The sequence below is a fragment of the Candida metapsilosis genome (assembly GCF_017655625.1).
Source record: "Candida metapsilosis strain BP57 chromosome Unknown scaffold7, whole genome shotgun sequence".
Classification (NCBI taxonomy): Eukaryota; Fungi; Ascomycota; class Pichiomycetes; order Serinales; family Debaryomycetaceae; genus Lodderomyces; species Lodderomyces metapsilosis.
Window position 1 is genome coordinate 636,407 of NW_027138165.1, and position 12,090 is coordinate 648,496.

Here is a 12,090-nt window from a genome sequence, read left to right on the forward strand (position 1 = left end):
GCTATCGGATTCTCCACATACAGAGTCATTTATTCATAAATAAATTAAAGTACATATCTTCTCAATTACTGCTTTGACATAATCAATGCATTCAAAAATGGGTCATTCAACAATTCACTCGCATGTGGTCTCCTAGCATAATGTAACTCAAAAGTCTTTTCCAAAAATGCTCTTGCTTCTTCAGTACACCATTCTGGTATCGTTGGTGGGATATGGTTTCCAATCTTGAACAACGCTTGCATTTGACTCAACTCGGGATACGGATGCTTACCGGTAAACATCTCCACAATCAAACTACCCACAGACCAAATATCAGCCTTTTTGGTATACGTAGTTTGTTTAACCACTTCTGGTGCCATCCAAAATACCGAACCTTGTAATGATGCACGTTTACCATTTTTCTTTAAATGTTCATCTTCTTCGTCAATAGTACTGACTTTTTTCGATATTCCAAAATCTCCAATCTTGACAGTTCCTTTTATGTCAATCAAAATGTTAGCACCCTTGATATCACGATGAATGATATCTTCTCCATGAAGATAATTCAATCCAATCAAAACTTGCCTTATGAAATTACGTATCAATGGCTCCTCGAAAGGTCCATATGAATTCAACATTGTTTGTACAGACCCACCAGGAACATACTCAAGAAAAATGTTGAGATAGTTTTCATCAGTTGAACTTCCAAAGTATCGTACTATATTTTCATGGTCCAAATCTTTCAACAACATCATTTCTCGTTCTTGATCAGCAATCTTTTGCAGCACTGGAGTAGGTGTAGATGGGTCTTTTTGTGGTAATGGAGGTGGAGCAGGCCCTGGGTGATGTGCACTTAAATCTTGTTGTGAATGATTTGAAATGGGAGTATTCACCCTTGAAGGGGGATCGAGTCCTTTGCCCTTCAGGACATTCCTACTATCATGGTGATGCTGATTATGCGTCTTGTCCTTGTTATTATCCACCGCATTAACTTTCTGTGACAGCTTCAGTTGGTGGTCCATCAATTTAATCTTATTGCTATGCAAGGGAATCTGTTTAACTGCCATCAATTCACCAGTAAATGGATTCATACCAAGATAAACAGTACCAAAACTGCCTGACCCGATTTTAGCTCCTTTCAACCAATTATCAGGAACACCATGTTCAAATCCAGTTGCTCCTAATTCTTCAGCAATAGCATCATCATTGACGTCATCGAATTCATCGTCAGACATATTGGCATCTAACAATTGTATAGTAGAGTGTCGACGATGATCCTCAACCCCATTTCCATTTCCATTTCCAACACCCTCAATATCACCAATTCCACCACCTTCAAAGTCGGATTCTGGAAGACAATACGAAATTCGTTGCAACGCACTACCACTGCCATTACTAATCACAGAATGAGCATCCTGATTATATGACGTTACTCTTGAAAGTTGTGAAGTCAATGGGGGCGATCCCATAACCGCACTAGGTACTGGTGCGGGGGAATGAAAACGGGGATTTTGGAATTGACTTGTAGGCTTACTAAACATACTAGCAGAATCACTGCTCACAACCGCTTCATCAATGGCTGATATGTTATTCACCATGATATCACCAACAGTTCGATTAGGGATATGTTCTCTTCTCAGCCCGACAAAGCCAGGCCCTGCATGGCCAAATCCAAATTGGTGATCACTAGAAGATATACTCATTGCTCGATGTGAGCCGAACCCTGTGGAATTACTCATCATGGAGGCTCTAGGATTCAATGCCACCGAACTTGAAGAAAATGCTCCAGCTGGTAAATTAAGTCGTCTGCTCAATCTAACACTATGTCTCACAGAATTCCTCACCGTTTTTTCCAAATCCTTTTGTTTCGTATCAGGAAAGTATTCAGCCAAGTTTGACGATATCAACTCACTAGGAGGTCTTTGACCAAAAAAGTTTCTTATATTTGGCCTTGCGTAATCATGTGTCGAAGGGGCATCTGGCCCCGCTGTTCGTTGTTGACCTTGAGTCGAATGTCGAGCACTACTTACTCCTTCGTATTTCTTCATGATCAATTCTGATGCTTCAATGGCTGCTTTTGTCGGCGTTTCACCTTTGGGGACCAAGATTATTCTATGCTTTTCCATTCTGTCGGGCGAATAGCAAATAGTCACCAATTCAACATCATATAAAAGTACCACCGATGAATCAGTTCCATGGACGCCTTTATCTCTGAAATCATTATATGGTGAGTGAATATACGTATCAAACTGGTTCAGATGAGATTTGAAGCCCAACTTCTTGGCAATCTTTCGCTTGATTGCTTGAGCGTTGAAACATCCGGTTATGTTTACCCTTTTTACACTTCCATCTTGTAAAATAAACGTAATTGTCTTTTTAGAATCTTTGTTAGGGGTCGATGGTTGTTGTGATTGCAACTGTAATTGCAGCTGCAGTCGTAATTGCAGCAGAAGTGGCAACTGTTGATTACTGAGATTGTTTGAACTGAGATTACCTAATTGTGGCAAGGTAGTCTCACTATTTGACCCTGATAGATTGGCTGAACTTAAGTTGTACATCTCATTGGCAGTACTTGGAGTAGTTGCAACTAGTTCCAAATTTAGGCGCTTGTACAACTCACTAACATCAATATAGTTCTTCAAGTGATCAACTTTTAACGCATTTATGGCAATTTCTAATCGTAAACGATCTCCCAACTTATTAACACCTATTTCCTTCAAGCTGTAAGAGTCCAATTCTGGTAATAGATCAGTTGTGATACCGTTATCAATAAACTTTTGTAATAAATGTTGACAATTTGATTGCGTTAACCATGCCTTCAATTCCTTAATTTCAGACTTCTCAATGGCGTGGACTTGATCGTCGTTTGACTCTGTAACTGGTGTGTTCATCTCTTTGGTCCTTTCTATATTTTCAGTAAATGGTACGTGATGACTACTCTTTAACACTTAGCAATCCAATACATATTCTTGATGGCGTATCAAGACAGCTAGAAGATTAAGTAACGCGATAGTTTTAAAAAGGCTTTGGTGTCGCAAAATCATTTTCGTTTGTTTCAACAATGAATGTGCTGTTCATATATGCAGTACACGCAAATCCTCTCAATTATCTTTTTGCAGTCTAGAACTACATACATGTACGTAATTGCATAAATGATAACAGTGTGGAGATCTGAAATCACTTTTGTTAAAGGTTTTAGAAAGAGTCAACTACATTTCATCTAACAAATTATCTTGTATTCTAACTCTAAAACCAATTTCCAATTTCACCTCCTGATACCAAGACCTGCTCGTCAATCTTTTCCTCGGGCTCATTTTCAGCCCTCTTCCAAGATTTGATCTCACCTTTTGCCGTGTTAAACACATAAGTTCTCGTTCTTCTTTCATATCCACTACAGCCATATCCACCTAGTCCCACACCTCCAGCGTAACAAAGCCAAATCTGGTTCTCTTCGGTGGGTGATTGTTGCTTATCCAATAAACAATAATCGTTACAATGGTCGTGTCCAATACTTATAGCTTTAACGCCAATTTCTTGAAATGCATCGCGTGCTCCAGAGTTGTACAATGGAGACCCACTTTTTTCCCTAGGTGTGCCAACCAATGTCTCTGTGGTGTTTTTGAACTCGGGCAATGGGATATGGAAAAAAGCCATTGATAAGTGCTTCTTATTTTGAATATGTCCATTCTGTTTGACTTTTTCCTTTTCAAATTCGGAAATACCCTCCTTTATGGATTCTGCTTGCTCTTTCATATACTTTAATTGACTCTCCTTGATCCAATCATACCCAGGATACTCATCTTTGTTCTCACTGTAGTCATGTGAGTCGACAAAATAGAATGCCAATGCCACCGAGGAATTTGACTTTCCTTGCACTGTTGTAACATAGTTTCCATACCCATCAATTGATTCAGGTCCAACAACACCAACACTATAAGGAAGATCAGCAAACAATTGCATCAATTCTTTAGCAGGCAACGATCCTTCAGCATCATGATTTCCCAATACTGCAGCAAAAGGAATCTTACGTTCAATAAAAGGGCTGTACGCCTTTAAGGCTGCAGTCTCGGTGTCTGGTGCAGTATAGCCGAAAATTTGGTCACCGGATAAAACAACCAAGTCAGGCTGCTCAATGTCAAGAATCTTGTTTATAAATTCCAAAGTTCTAGGGTCTGCACGGCATCCTATTGTTGATGATGGAGGCTCTGCATTGAAGCATATTCCAATTCCAGTTGAAAAATGCAAATCAGCAACTTGTAGAATCTTGAACTCGTCATTTTCATTCATCTTCAAAGGCTTATTGTAGTGTTTCTTGTAGTCAATTTCAGGTCCACGACGAAATGTTAAGAATGCGGAATATCCAACTATACTGCAGACATCCTTGATTGATGACTCTAAAAACGTCCAATTGGGTCTTGGCTCTACTGCATCTTGTCCAAATAGAACATTTATTGCGGTAATAGCATCTTTGCCATGATGAGAGCCATATTTCAACCAAACACCATTTGATCTATACTCCCATCCCGCGTTAGCCAATTCCGCTCTAGTTGGAACATAGCTTGCATGTGATTGATTGATGTGGTTTTCTCTAACTCTTGCTCCATTCGCAACTTCCTCTTGTGTCAGCAAGGTTGCCAGTGCATCGGAAGATAATTGTTGTTTTGAATAGTCTTCCAAAATTCGATCAGGTACTGTCAATATTCCGTTCTCTGGATCCAGAATTGCAATATCTACAACAACTTCATCTGATGATTGCGTCTTGTCAAGTAATTTCCGGTAATTCTCATGATCAATCTTCTTTACCCAAAGAACTTCCTTTCTAAACCATGACTGTCCAAGGCATAAATCTTTGTCCAATTGAGTCCAATCAGCTCCATACGCAGTCAAGTCTCCATATTTGCCGTCGCCACTTTTAGGTTTCCCACAATTTGGATTTCTGAAATTATAAGCAATACAGCCACTTATGGAAATGTCAAGGACATACAGGTCATCTTTGTTCGTAACAGTTACTGGTGCTGTGGTGAAAGTTCTTTCAATCCAGCCATCCAAATCAATAATATGATTGTTGTTTGCTATACACAACACATTTATTATGAAACAGACAAAGCTGACGACGAAAAATATGCGGATGGGGTTCAATCTTGGTCTCTTTGGTGACTTCATTGAGACTTCTGAGTGGTTTGGTTTCCAGAAAGAAAGGTGCCAAAAGTTGAACTATTTTTCTGTTCCTTGCTACGATAAGAAGAAGAGAGACCGATAAACGGGAGAATGACAGGTACTGCATATTAGAGAAAGATAGAGACACCCACGTTTCCCTTTGACTTCGACTAATACGATAAAGATATCATAGTAAAACTCTATAAACTAAAAGTGTTTGGCCCTGACAGATATAGACCAATTGATGTTTTGTGAAGTTGGAGGTACCAAAGAGCAGAACCCCACATTTTTCAGCAAACTCAAAGATTTTAATCCGCCACCACATAATCTCAAAGAGGCTAGGTCCAAAGTGAGGTTACAATAGCACTCTGACAATATTCAGAAGTGTTACTTGTGTCCTCCTTAAAAAGTCCAATTCTTACAAATAACAAAGTATACAAACCAATTTTATTCAGTAAAGCAAACACCTATTTAATACCCACCCTCTCATTCAGTCATTCTTCTTTGCACGAGATTTCTCCAACTCTTCTTCCCTCTTCTTAGCCTCTGGTTCAACATCAGGGAAAGAAGCAGCATCAAATTGTTGTTTCTGCTTACCAGGGTCCAAAACTGCTTGATCAAATGCCTTTGAATCCTTATAATCATTAACCTGTTTTTCTACAGCAGGAATATGCGGTTGGGGATGTACAACTGCATGTGGTTTGCTTATTTTTGATAATGGGAATTTTTTGCCACCAATTTCAACCATAATCTCCTCTTTCTTTTTGCCTTCGAATGGATCTTGTTTATTTTCTTTAGGATTGGAATTGGAATCAGACATTATGGATGACTGTTGTGATTGAAATGAACTAGCAAATGCGTATCTATAGACTAGGTATAATGATATGAATAATAAAAAGTTGCGTAACAATCGATTCATTTAATAAAAATGAGTCTTGTAGAAAAACAGCAACCGTGTGTGTAAATGATAAAATGTGGTGATCTTTAGATTTATGTGTCACAAATATGAAAAAGTGAAAAAAGGGGGATATATGTATGACGTCAAAAGAAAACGAAAAAGAGGAATATCAGTTTACAAAAGTAAATGATCAATAAGTCAAAAATGTCAGAAAAACGTCAAAAAATTGCATTGGTCACCGGAGCATCTTCAGGAATTGGGTTTGCAACCTCAATTGAGCTCGCAAAGAGAGGTTATGTTGTCTTTGCGGGAGCTAGGAGATTAGAGCCAATGGCTAAATTAAGAGACAACTATGGTGTCAAAATTTTCAAGTTGGATATCACTGACCCACAGAGTATTACAGAAGCCAGAACCTACATTCAAGAGCAGAGTGGAGGATCGTATTTGGATATTCTATACAATAACGCTGGCCAAATCTGTACATCATCTACAACTGATGTCACCGATCAAGATCTTGAACAAACCTTCGAAGTTAATGTTTTGGGAGCAATTCGTATGGTTAGAGAATTTGTACCGCTTTTGATTAACGCTAAAGGTGTTATCGGATTTACCGGATCTATTGCTGGTTTCAATCCAATCCCCTTTCAAAGCATTTACAATTCATCAAAAGCTGCAATTGATCTGTATGCTGCGACTTTGAGAATTGAGATGGATCCATTTGGAGTGAAAGTGATCAACTTCGTTTCTGGTGGCGTTAAAACTAATATTGAGGGTAAGTCAACCTTGCCAGCTTCTTCACTTTTCAATGTACCAGGAATGGACGAGGCTTATGAGGAGGTGCGGTTAGTAGTGTCAAAGAATGACCCAATGTCACCTGAAGTTTATGCCAAGCAAGTTGCAGATGACTTTGAAAAGGCCAAGTTAGGAGGCTCATTTCATTTGTACCGAGGTAAACTGGGAATCCTCTTGGGTTTCATTGGCCCTCTTTTTCCGAGATGGATACGTGAAGCAATGTTTGTTTCTAGTCTTAAACTCAAACGTCCATTTGAGTACTTGAGAAAGAAGTACGCTTCAGGTATTACAGATTAATGGGGGCGGGCACCTCTTCCATATTTAGACAGTATAATTAGACTTAGACAAGACTTTACATGGTGACAATCTTTGAGATTACACAAGATCAACGAGCCAATCTTGTAGAGCTAGCAGGTATTGTGACGTGTTGTTTCTGCGAATATCTCTATCTGTTAATCATTTTATATGCAGTTAAATATACAAGCTAGACAAGCTATACAAGCCCGCCATTATCAACCACTTGAGAAGATCCAAGATTGTTTGTAGTAACTCCACCAGTACTTGTATTTAAACCAACCTCAGGTATCAAAGAAGTATGTATGTTCATAACATATATTGTAATAAACATGACAATTATGTGAAGGCCCAAGCAGTATGCAAAAAAAACCATTCTTGTTAACCTTGTTGCTAATATTGCCCTAGTTAAAGATATAAATAGCCTTTCCAATGGCGACAATCTTGAATTGATTCTTTCTTGTTCCCTAATCCGAAATTGCTCTATAGGATGTAATTTCTTTTCATAATTACGTTGATATTCCCCATCATTGCGTTCCAAGTCAACATTAGGTTTTGGATTGAGAAATTTTCTACCTGATGCAGTAGTGGTTATGTTTTTTGTTCCTGGTGTTTGGAATGATGCCAAGTATCGTCCTCTTTCATACAATTCCTCATTATCTTGTTTCAAAGAGTTGACTTGACGTTTAAGATCATTAACTTTATTTTGCAGTTTTCGAAGTTCATCCTCGAGTTCATTATTCTTTTCTCTGAATCTATCTCTTTGCTTCGTAATGATTGGTAAGATTGATGAGTCGTCAGCACTTTTGCCATCTCCAGTCATTCCAGATACTATGCTGCCACTTCTTAAATGCGATGGACGTGTGAATCGGCTCATGCCTGAAATCAAGCTGGCATTATCATTGAACCTGTTTACATCGTTTGATTCTTGTAAATCGGTTAAATCATTCTCCAACTTTTCATTCAATTGCTTTAAGGATGCTATAGTTTGAGAAGAGGCATCAACTTGTCTTTGGAGGTTATCTATCTTGGCAATTAAATCATTATGCTGTGACCTGTACAGGGCTAGCTCCTGGGTCATGGCCTTATTTCTCTCAATCACAAGTGAATCCAATTTAACACCTTCTCCTTGTTCATCGTTTTCTTCATCATCATGCCCAAATTCAATTTGACGAAGTAAATGAAGTTCCTGTTTAATCTCCTCATAATCGGATGCCTTGCTTAGTTTCAACTTCAAGTTTTTAATTTCCTGACTCATTTGTGAATTTTCTCTATTCATTGACTCGATCTTGGTGTCATAACCTTTAGAGGCTTCGGCCAATTGTTTCCTAACTTGGTCCAAACTCGCAACAAGTAACACATTTTCACTTTCTACTTCTTGTACTTTCTTATCACACTCATTTCGCACAACTTCAACATCATTATCATTCTTACTTTTCGAAACTTCTCTTCTCAATTCTTCATTTCTCTTCTCAAGATCGAATATTCTCCTCTTGGCCAGCTCAGCATCTCTTCTAACCATATCTAGTTCTGCCAACACTGAAGCGGATGATGTTTCTTGACTGACAGTGTTCCTATTCTGATTATCTAATTGGAGCTCGGACACTTCCTTGAAAGCTCTTAGTTCCTCAATCTGTTTTTGTGCGGTGAGCAACTTATCCTCAAACTGTCTCTCTTTTTCATTCCAATTATTTTCCTTTTCCTCCATAATCGCTTTGAATTCATTTTCCTTAGCTTTGATTCTATTGCTTAAAAGCTCGGCAGATTTTTGTTCATTCGAAAGTAACCTCTGTTTCAATTGATCATAATCGGCTTTTTTAGCCAACTCTTGTTCCAATCTTGTCACTTCGCTTCTAAGTTTAGCCACGTCTTTACTTTCAATAACCGAATCGAGTGACATTTCCAACAATGGACGAGGATCGGGAGCTTCTGCAATTAGTCTGTAAACACCAAAAAAGTAGTTTTCGGCATTCTTACCTTTATTCGTTAGACTATCAATCTCATTCTGATACAATTTCAAAAGAGACTTGATTTGCCCTAGCTTTTCATTATCCTCTAACTTTTTAAATTCTTTGGTTTTCGTGGCCAAGTTCTTTCGGCTTAAAAGTGAAGTTTTTTGATCCTCCTTCAATTCCAATCCTTGTTCATCGAGTTTCTTTTGTAAATTAGGCAAGTCTATTTCAACCCACGTTTGCAATGCATGTTCAAACACGTTTGGTGGAGTTTTGCTTATGCTGCTGTCGTCTGTCATGGTTCTGTATAGCTCAGTATTGTAGAGTTTAATTTTGATTGACACGATTTATGACAACGCAAAAGGAAAAAAAATCACAACTCACTCCACCAAATTAAGAGTACAACACTACATATAATAGAGGTGCATTAAAAGTGCGTTCTCTTTACGGATGTAACCTAACATGAGAAGCCTCTCTACAATCTGTTCTATTGCGTCACTTTATATGTGCATTAGTTTTATATCGTATAAAATATAAAAGAAATAATGTAAACAGGAGATGGGGTTTTGTAGATGTTGGTGTGTATGAAGATTAGATAAAAGTTTCGTATGGAACTGGAGCCAAAGTTTGAGGAATGTTTTCTTTAGCAGAAACAACAGTAGATCCTCTTGGCTTAGCAGCATCTCTCTTCAAGTTAACGTATTCACCTTTAGCTTTAGCTTCTCTCTTTCTAGCAGCGTTTGACTTGACTCTGTCCAAGAATTCTTGACGACAAGCAGAGTGCTTTACGTGTTCAACTCTCAAGTTTACTCTCTTTTCAATGTATCTGTTTCCAACAACTTTGTTGATGATGACACCGACGGAAGATTTGGTAACGTTGAAAACAATACCAGTCTTACCGTGGTAGTATTTGTGTGGCATACCCTTTTGGATAGCACCATTGGCTTTGATATCAACAATGTCACCAACTTTGTAAACTTTCAAGTAGGTGGACAATGGAATAGCACCATGCTTCTTGAAGTCACGTTGGAAAGCGTAACGAGTACCTGATCTGTAACCGTGTCTAGAAAAGTAATGTTAGTAAGTTGTTCAATAGTTGGTAATGATCGATTCCTAGGAGCGGGGAGTAGCTATATTGTAAATTTTGGTTGATTCATTTTGAAGCTTGTTCCCTTGCACATGCTGATCTTTGTGAAAAAGTGAATGAGTTCATGCCACGATGCTCAGTAGTAAACACTATTCTGTTCTGGCTCAGATGAAGTCGACAGGTGTAGCACAACTTGCTTGATGAAAATTTTCAAGTTCGTGTCATGTTTCACATAGTGCTCCGTTCATGCTCTGTTGATATACTCCCTCCGTATAACGCCCATATATCCCATCCCATGAATCGTTTCTTCTGATTATAACATACGATTTACCCATCTTTGATTATTATTGGTGATATGGTAAAAGGTCCTGTTGAAATGAAAAAAAAATTTCAGAAGTAATTTTTTGTTAGTGCGAGAGACAGTACAAGAGAGTGTCTAGCACTACCAAGTGCGACACAAATTTCTAGTGCGTAGTGTCAAGGAAAAATAAGAGCGTAATTCCTATACTTCTAAATTCATGCTTATAGCCCTATATAACTTACAAACACGTGACCATTTATTTTCTCTCTCATTTGCAACCAACCCATTGCTCACTTTCTACATTCAAGAACAGTGCAACCTGCAATCAATTGCCACAGTTTTCCCGTATCCGATTAATGTATATTGACAATGTATTATTAATTTACATGCTATAAAAAAAAAAGTAAAAGTAATAGTGAATAGAAAGGATTGCTAAACAGTCAAACCGTTTACTCTTCTTCTTCTTCAGCATCTTCACCACCTTCACTCTTCTTGTTTTGAGTTCTTCTCTTAACTCTACCTGGTCTTCCACCACCGTATGGAGATGATTGAGCAAAGTCAATGTGTTTTTGAGATTCCAATCTAACAACGAAGGATGGAACATTGACAATTTGTTTACCAACAGCAATGTGTCTTTGAGTGATCAAGACTCTAGCGTGGTGGATTGATCTAGCCAAACCTAATTTGAAAACTTGAGTTTGCAATCTTCTTTCCAAGAAATCTTCAATTTGCAAAGCCAAAACATAATCCAATTTCATCTTGTCTTCAGATAAAACACCAACTCTAACCAATCTTCTGATCAAAGCATTACCTTCGAATAATCTCTTTGGGTCTTTTTCATCTCTGGTCAACAAGTTACGAGCAGCTCTTCTAATCTTGGACAATTGGAAACCGATTCTGTAAATTTCTCTCTTGTTTTTCAAACCGTATTCACCAGCCAATTTCAATTCAGCATCCAAACGAGCTGATTCGTATGGTCTAGCTGGGGTGGAGTAAGTCTTTGAGTAAGTTCTTGGAGCACCTATACATTTCAATGTTAGAATAAAATTCAAAGAAGTAGACTAAAGAGATTTGAATAGAAAAGAAGGGTACTTTTTACTCCAAACACTGAACATAGAAGTTTTAAACAATCGTACAAATGCATTTACAAAACCTTTGCATCACGAGATGTGAATTAGCAACACACACACAAGCGTCTTTTGCCAAGCAGAAAACTGGTCGGGCAGCATAACACTTGGTGATAGTTACATTCAACCATCTCCATTGATGTTCTTTTGTGTCTGAAGTGTCGGGAGTTCAGGACACATAATAAAAGAAAAGGTTTGTAGCATTCAATGATTGAGTTGTAAAACTCTGTTAATCAATGAAAGGAGGACCCGAACCTCAACGACCAGGAAGCATAGTCAAACCTCGTTGTTTGCCTAGGCACGAGGGACACCGCTATGAAATCGTTCAAATTGAAGTTTTCTATCAAAGTAACTTTAGATTAGTAAGATAAGTATCTTGAAAGAAAGTAAACATACGTGGCATGTTGTATCAGTAGGACTTGCTAGTTGGTTGAAGAAAGAAAGAAGATGTGAAAAATTTTTTGATGAATTTTTTTTTTTTTCAGTTGTGTGAGTGTAGAGAG

At 38.1% G+C, this 12,090-nt stretch overlaps 7 protein-coding genes across 7 annotated transcripts; 1 reads left to right on the forward strand and 6 right to left on the reverse strand. All coding sequences in view use genetic code 12, as the record gives it.

Moving 5' to 3' along the window:
* Positions 1–65: 65 nt before the first annotated feature.
* Positions 66–2,870, reverse strand: STE11 (mitogen-activated protein kinase kinase kinase; the record flags this gene model as incomplete). Its single annotated transcript, XM_067693945.1, has 1 exon — positions 66–2,870. The coding sequence occupies one exon, from the start codon at positions 2,868–2,870 to the stop codon at positions 66–68; it is 2,805 nt and encodes a 934-aa protein (XP_067546315.1).
* A 355-nt stretch (positions 2,871–3,225) lies between these two features.
* Positions 3,226–5,142, reverse strand: I9W82_004833 (phosphoprotein phosphatase; the record flags this gene model as incomplete). The annotated part of the gene is made up of 1 exon (XM_067693946.1): positions 3,226–5,142. One exon carries the CDS (start codon positions 5,140–5,142, stop codon positions 3,226–3,228), a length of 1,917 nt encoding a protein of 638 aa, XP_067546316.1.
* Positions 5,143–5,626: 484 nt separating this feature from the next.
* Positions 5,627–6,055, reverse strand: ASR3 (Asr3p; the record flags this gene model as incomplete). The annotated part of the gene is made up of 1 exon (XM_067693947.1): positions 5,627–6,055. The coding sequence occupies one exon, from the start codon at positions 6,053–6,055 to the stop codon at positions 5,627–5,629; it is 429 nt and encodes a 142-aa protein (XP_067546317.1).
* A 183-nt stretch (positions 6,056–6,238) lies between these two features.
* I9W82_004835 (SDR family oxidoreductase) lies at positions 6,239–7,123 on the forward strand (the record flags this gene model as incomplete). The annotated part of the gene is made up of 1 exon (XM_067693948.1): positions 6,239–7,123. The coding sequence occupies one exon, from the start codon at positions 6,239–6,241 to the stop codon at positions 7,121–7,123; it is 885 nt and encodes a 294-aa protein (XP_067546318.1).
* Positions 7,124–7,319: 196 nt separating this feature from the next.
* Positions 7,320–9,371, reverse strand: I9W82_004836 (uncharacterized protein; the record flags this gene model as incomplete). Its single annotated transcript, XM_067693949.1, has 1 exon — positions 7,320–9,371. The coding sequence occupies one exon, from the start codon at positions 9,369–9,371 to the stop codon at positions 7,320–7,322; it is 2,052 nt and encodes a 683-aa protein (XP_067546319.1).
* A 292-nt stretch (positions 9,372–9,663) lies between these two features.
* RPL21A (60S ribosomal protein eL21) lies at positions 9,664–10,494 on the reverse strand (the record flags this gene model as incomplete). Its single annotated transcript, XM_067693950.1, has 2 exons — positions 9,664–10,135; positions 10,484–10,494. 2 exons carry the CDS (start codon positions 10,492–10,494, stop codon positions 9,664–9,666), a joined length of 483 nt encoding a protein of 160 aa, XP_067546320.1.
* A 415-nt stretch (positions 10,495–10,909) lies between these two features.
* On the reverse strand, positions 10,910–11,990 carry RPS9B (40S ribosomal protein uS4; the record flags this gene model as incomplete). The annotated part of the gene is made up of 2 exons (XM_067693951.1): positions 10,910–11,481; positions 11,984–11,990. The coding sequence occupies 2 exons, from the start codon at positions 11,988–11,990 to the stop codon at positions 10,910–10,912; spliced, it is 579 nt and encodes a 192-aa protein (XP_067546321.1).
* Positions 11,991–12,090: the final 100 nt, after the last annotated feature.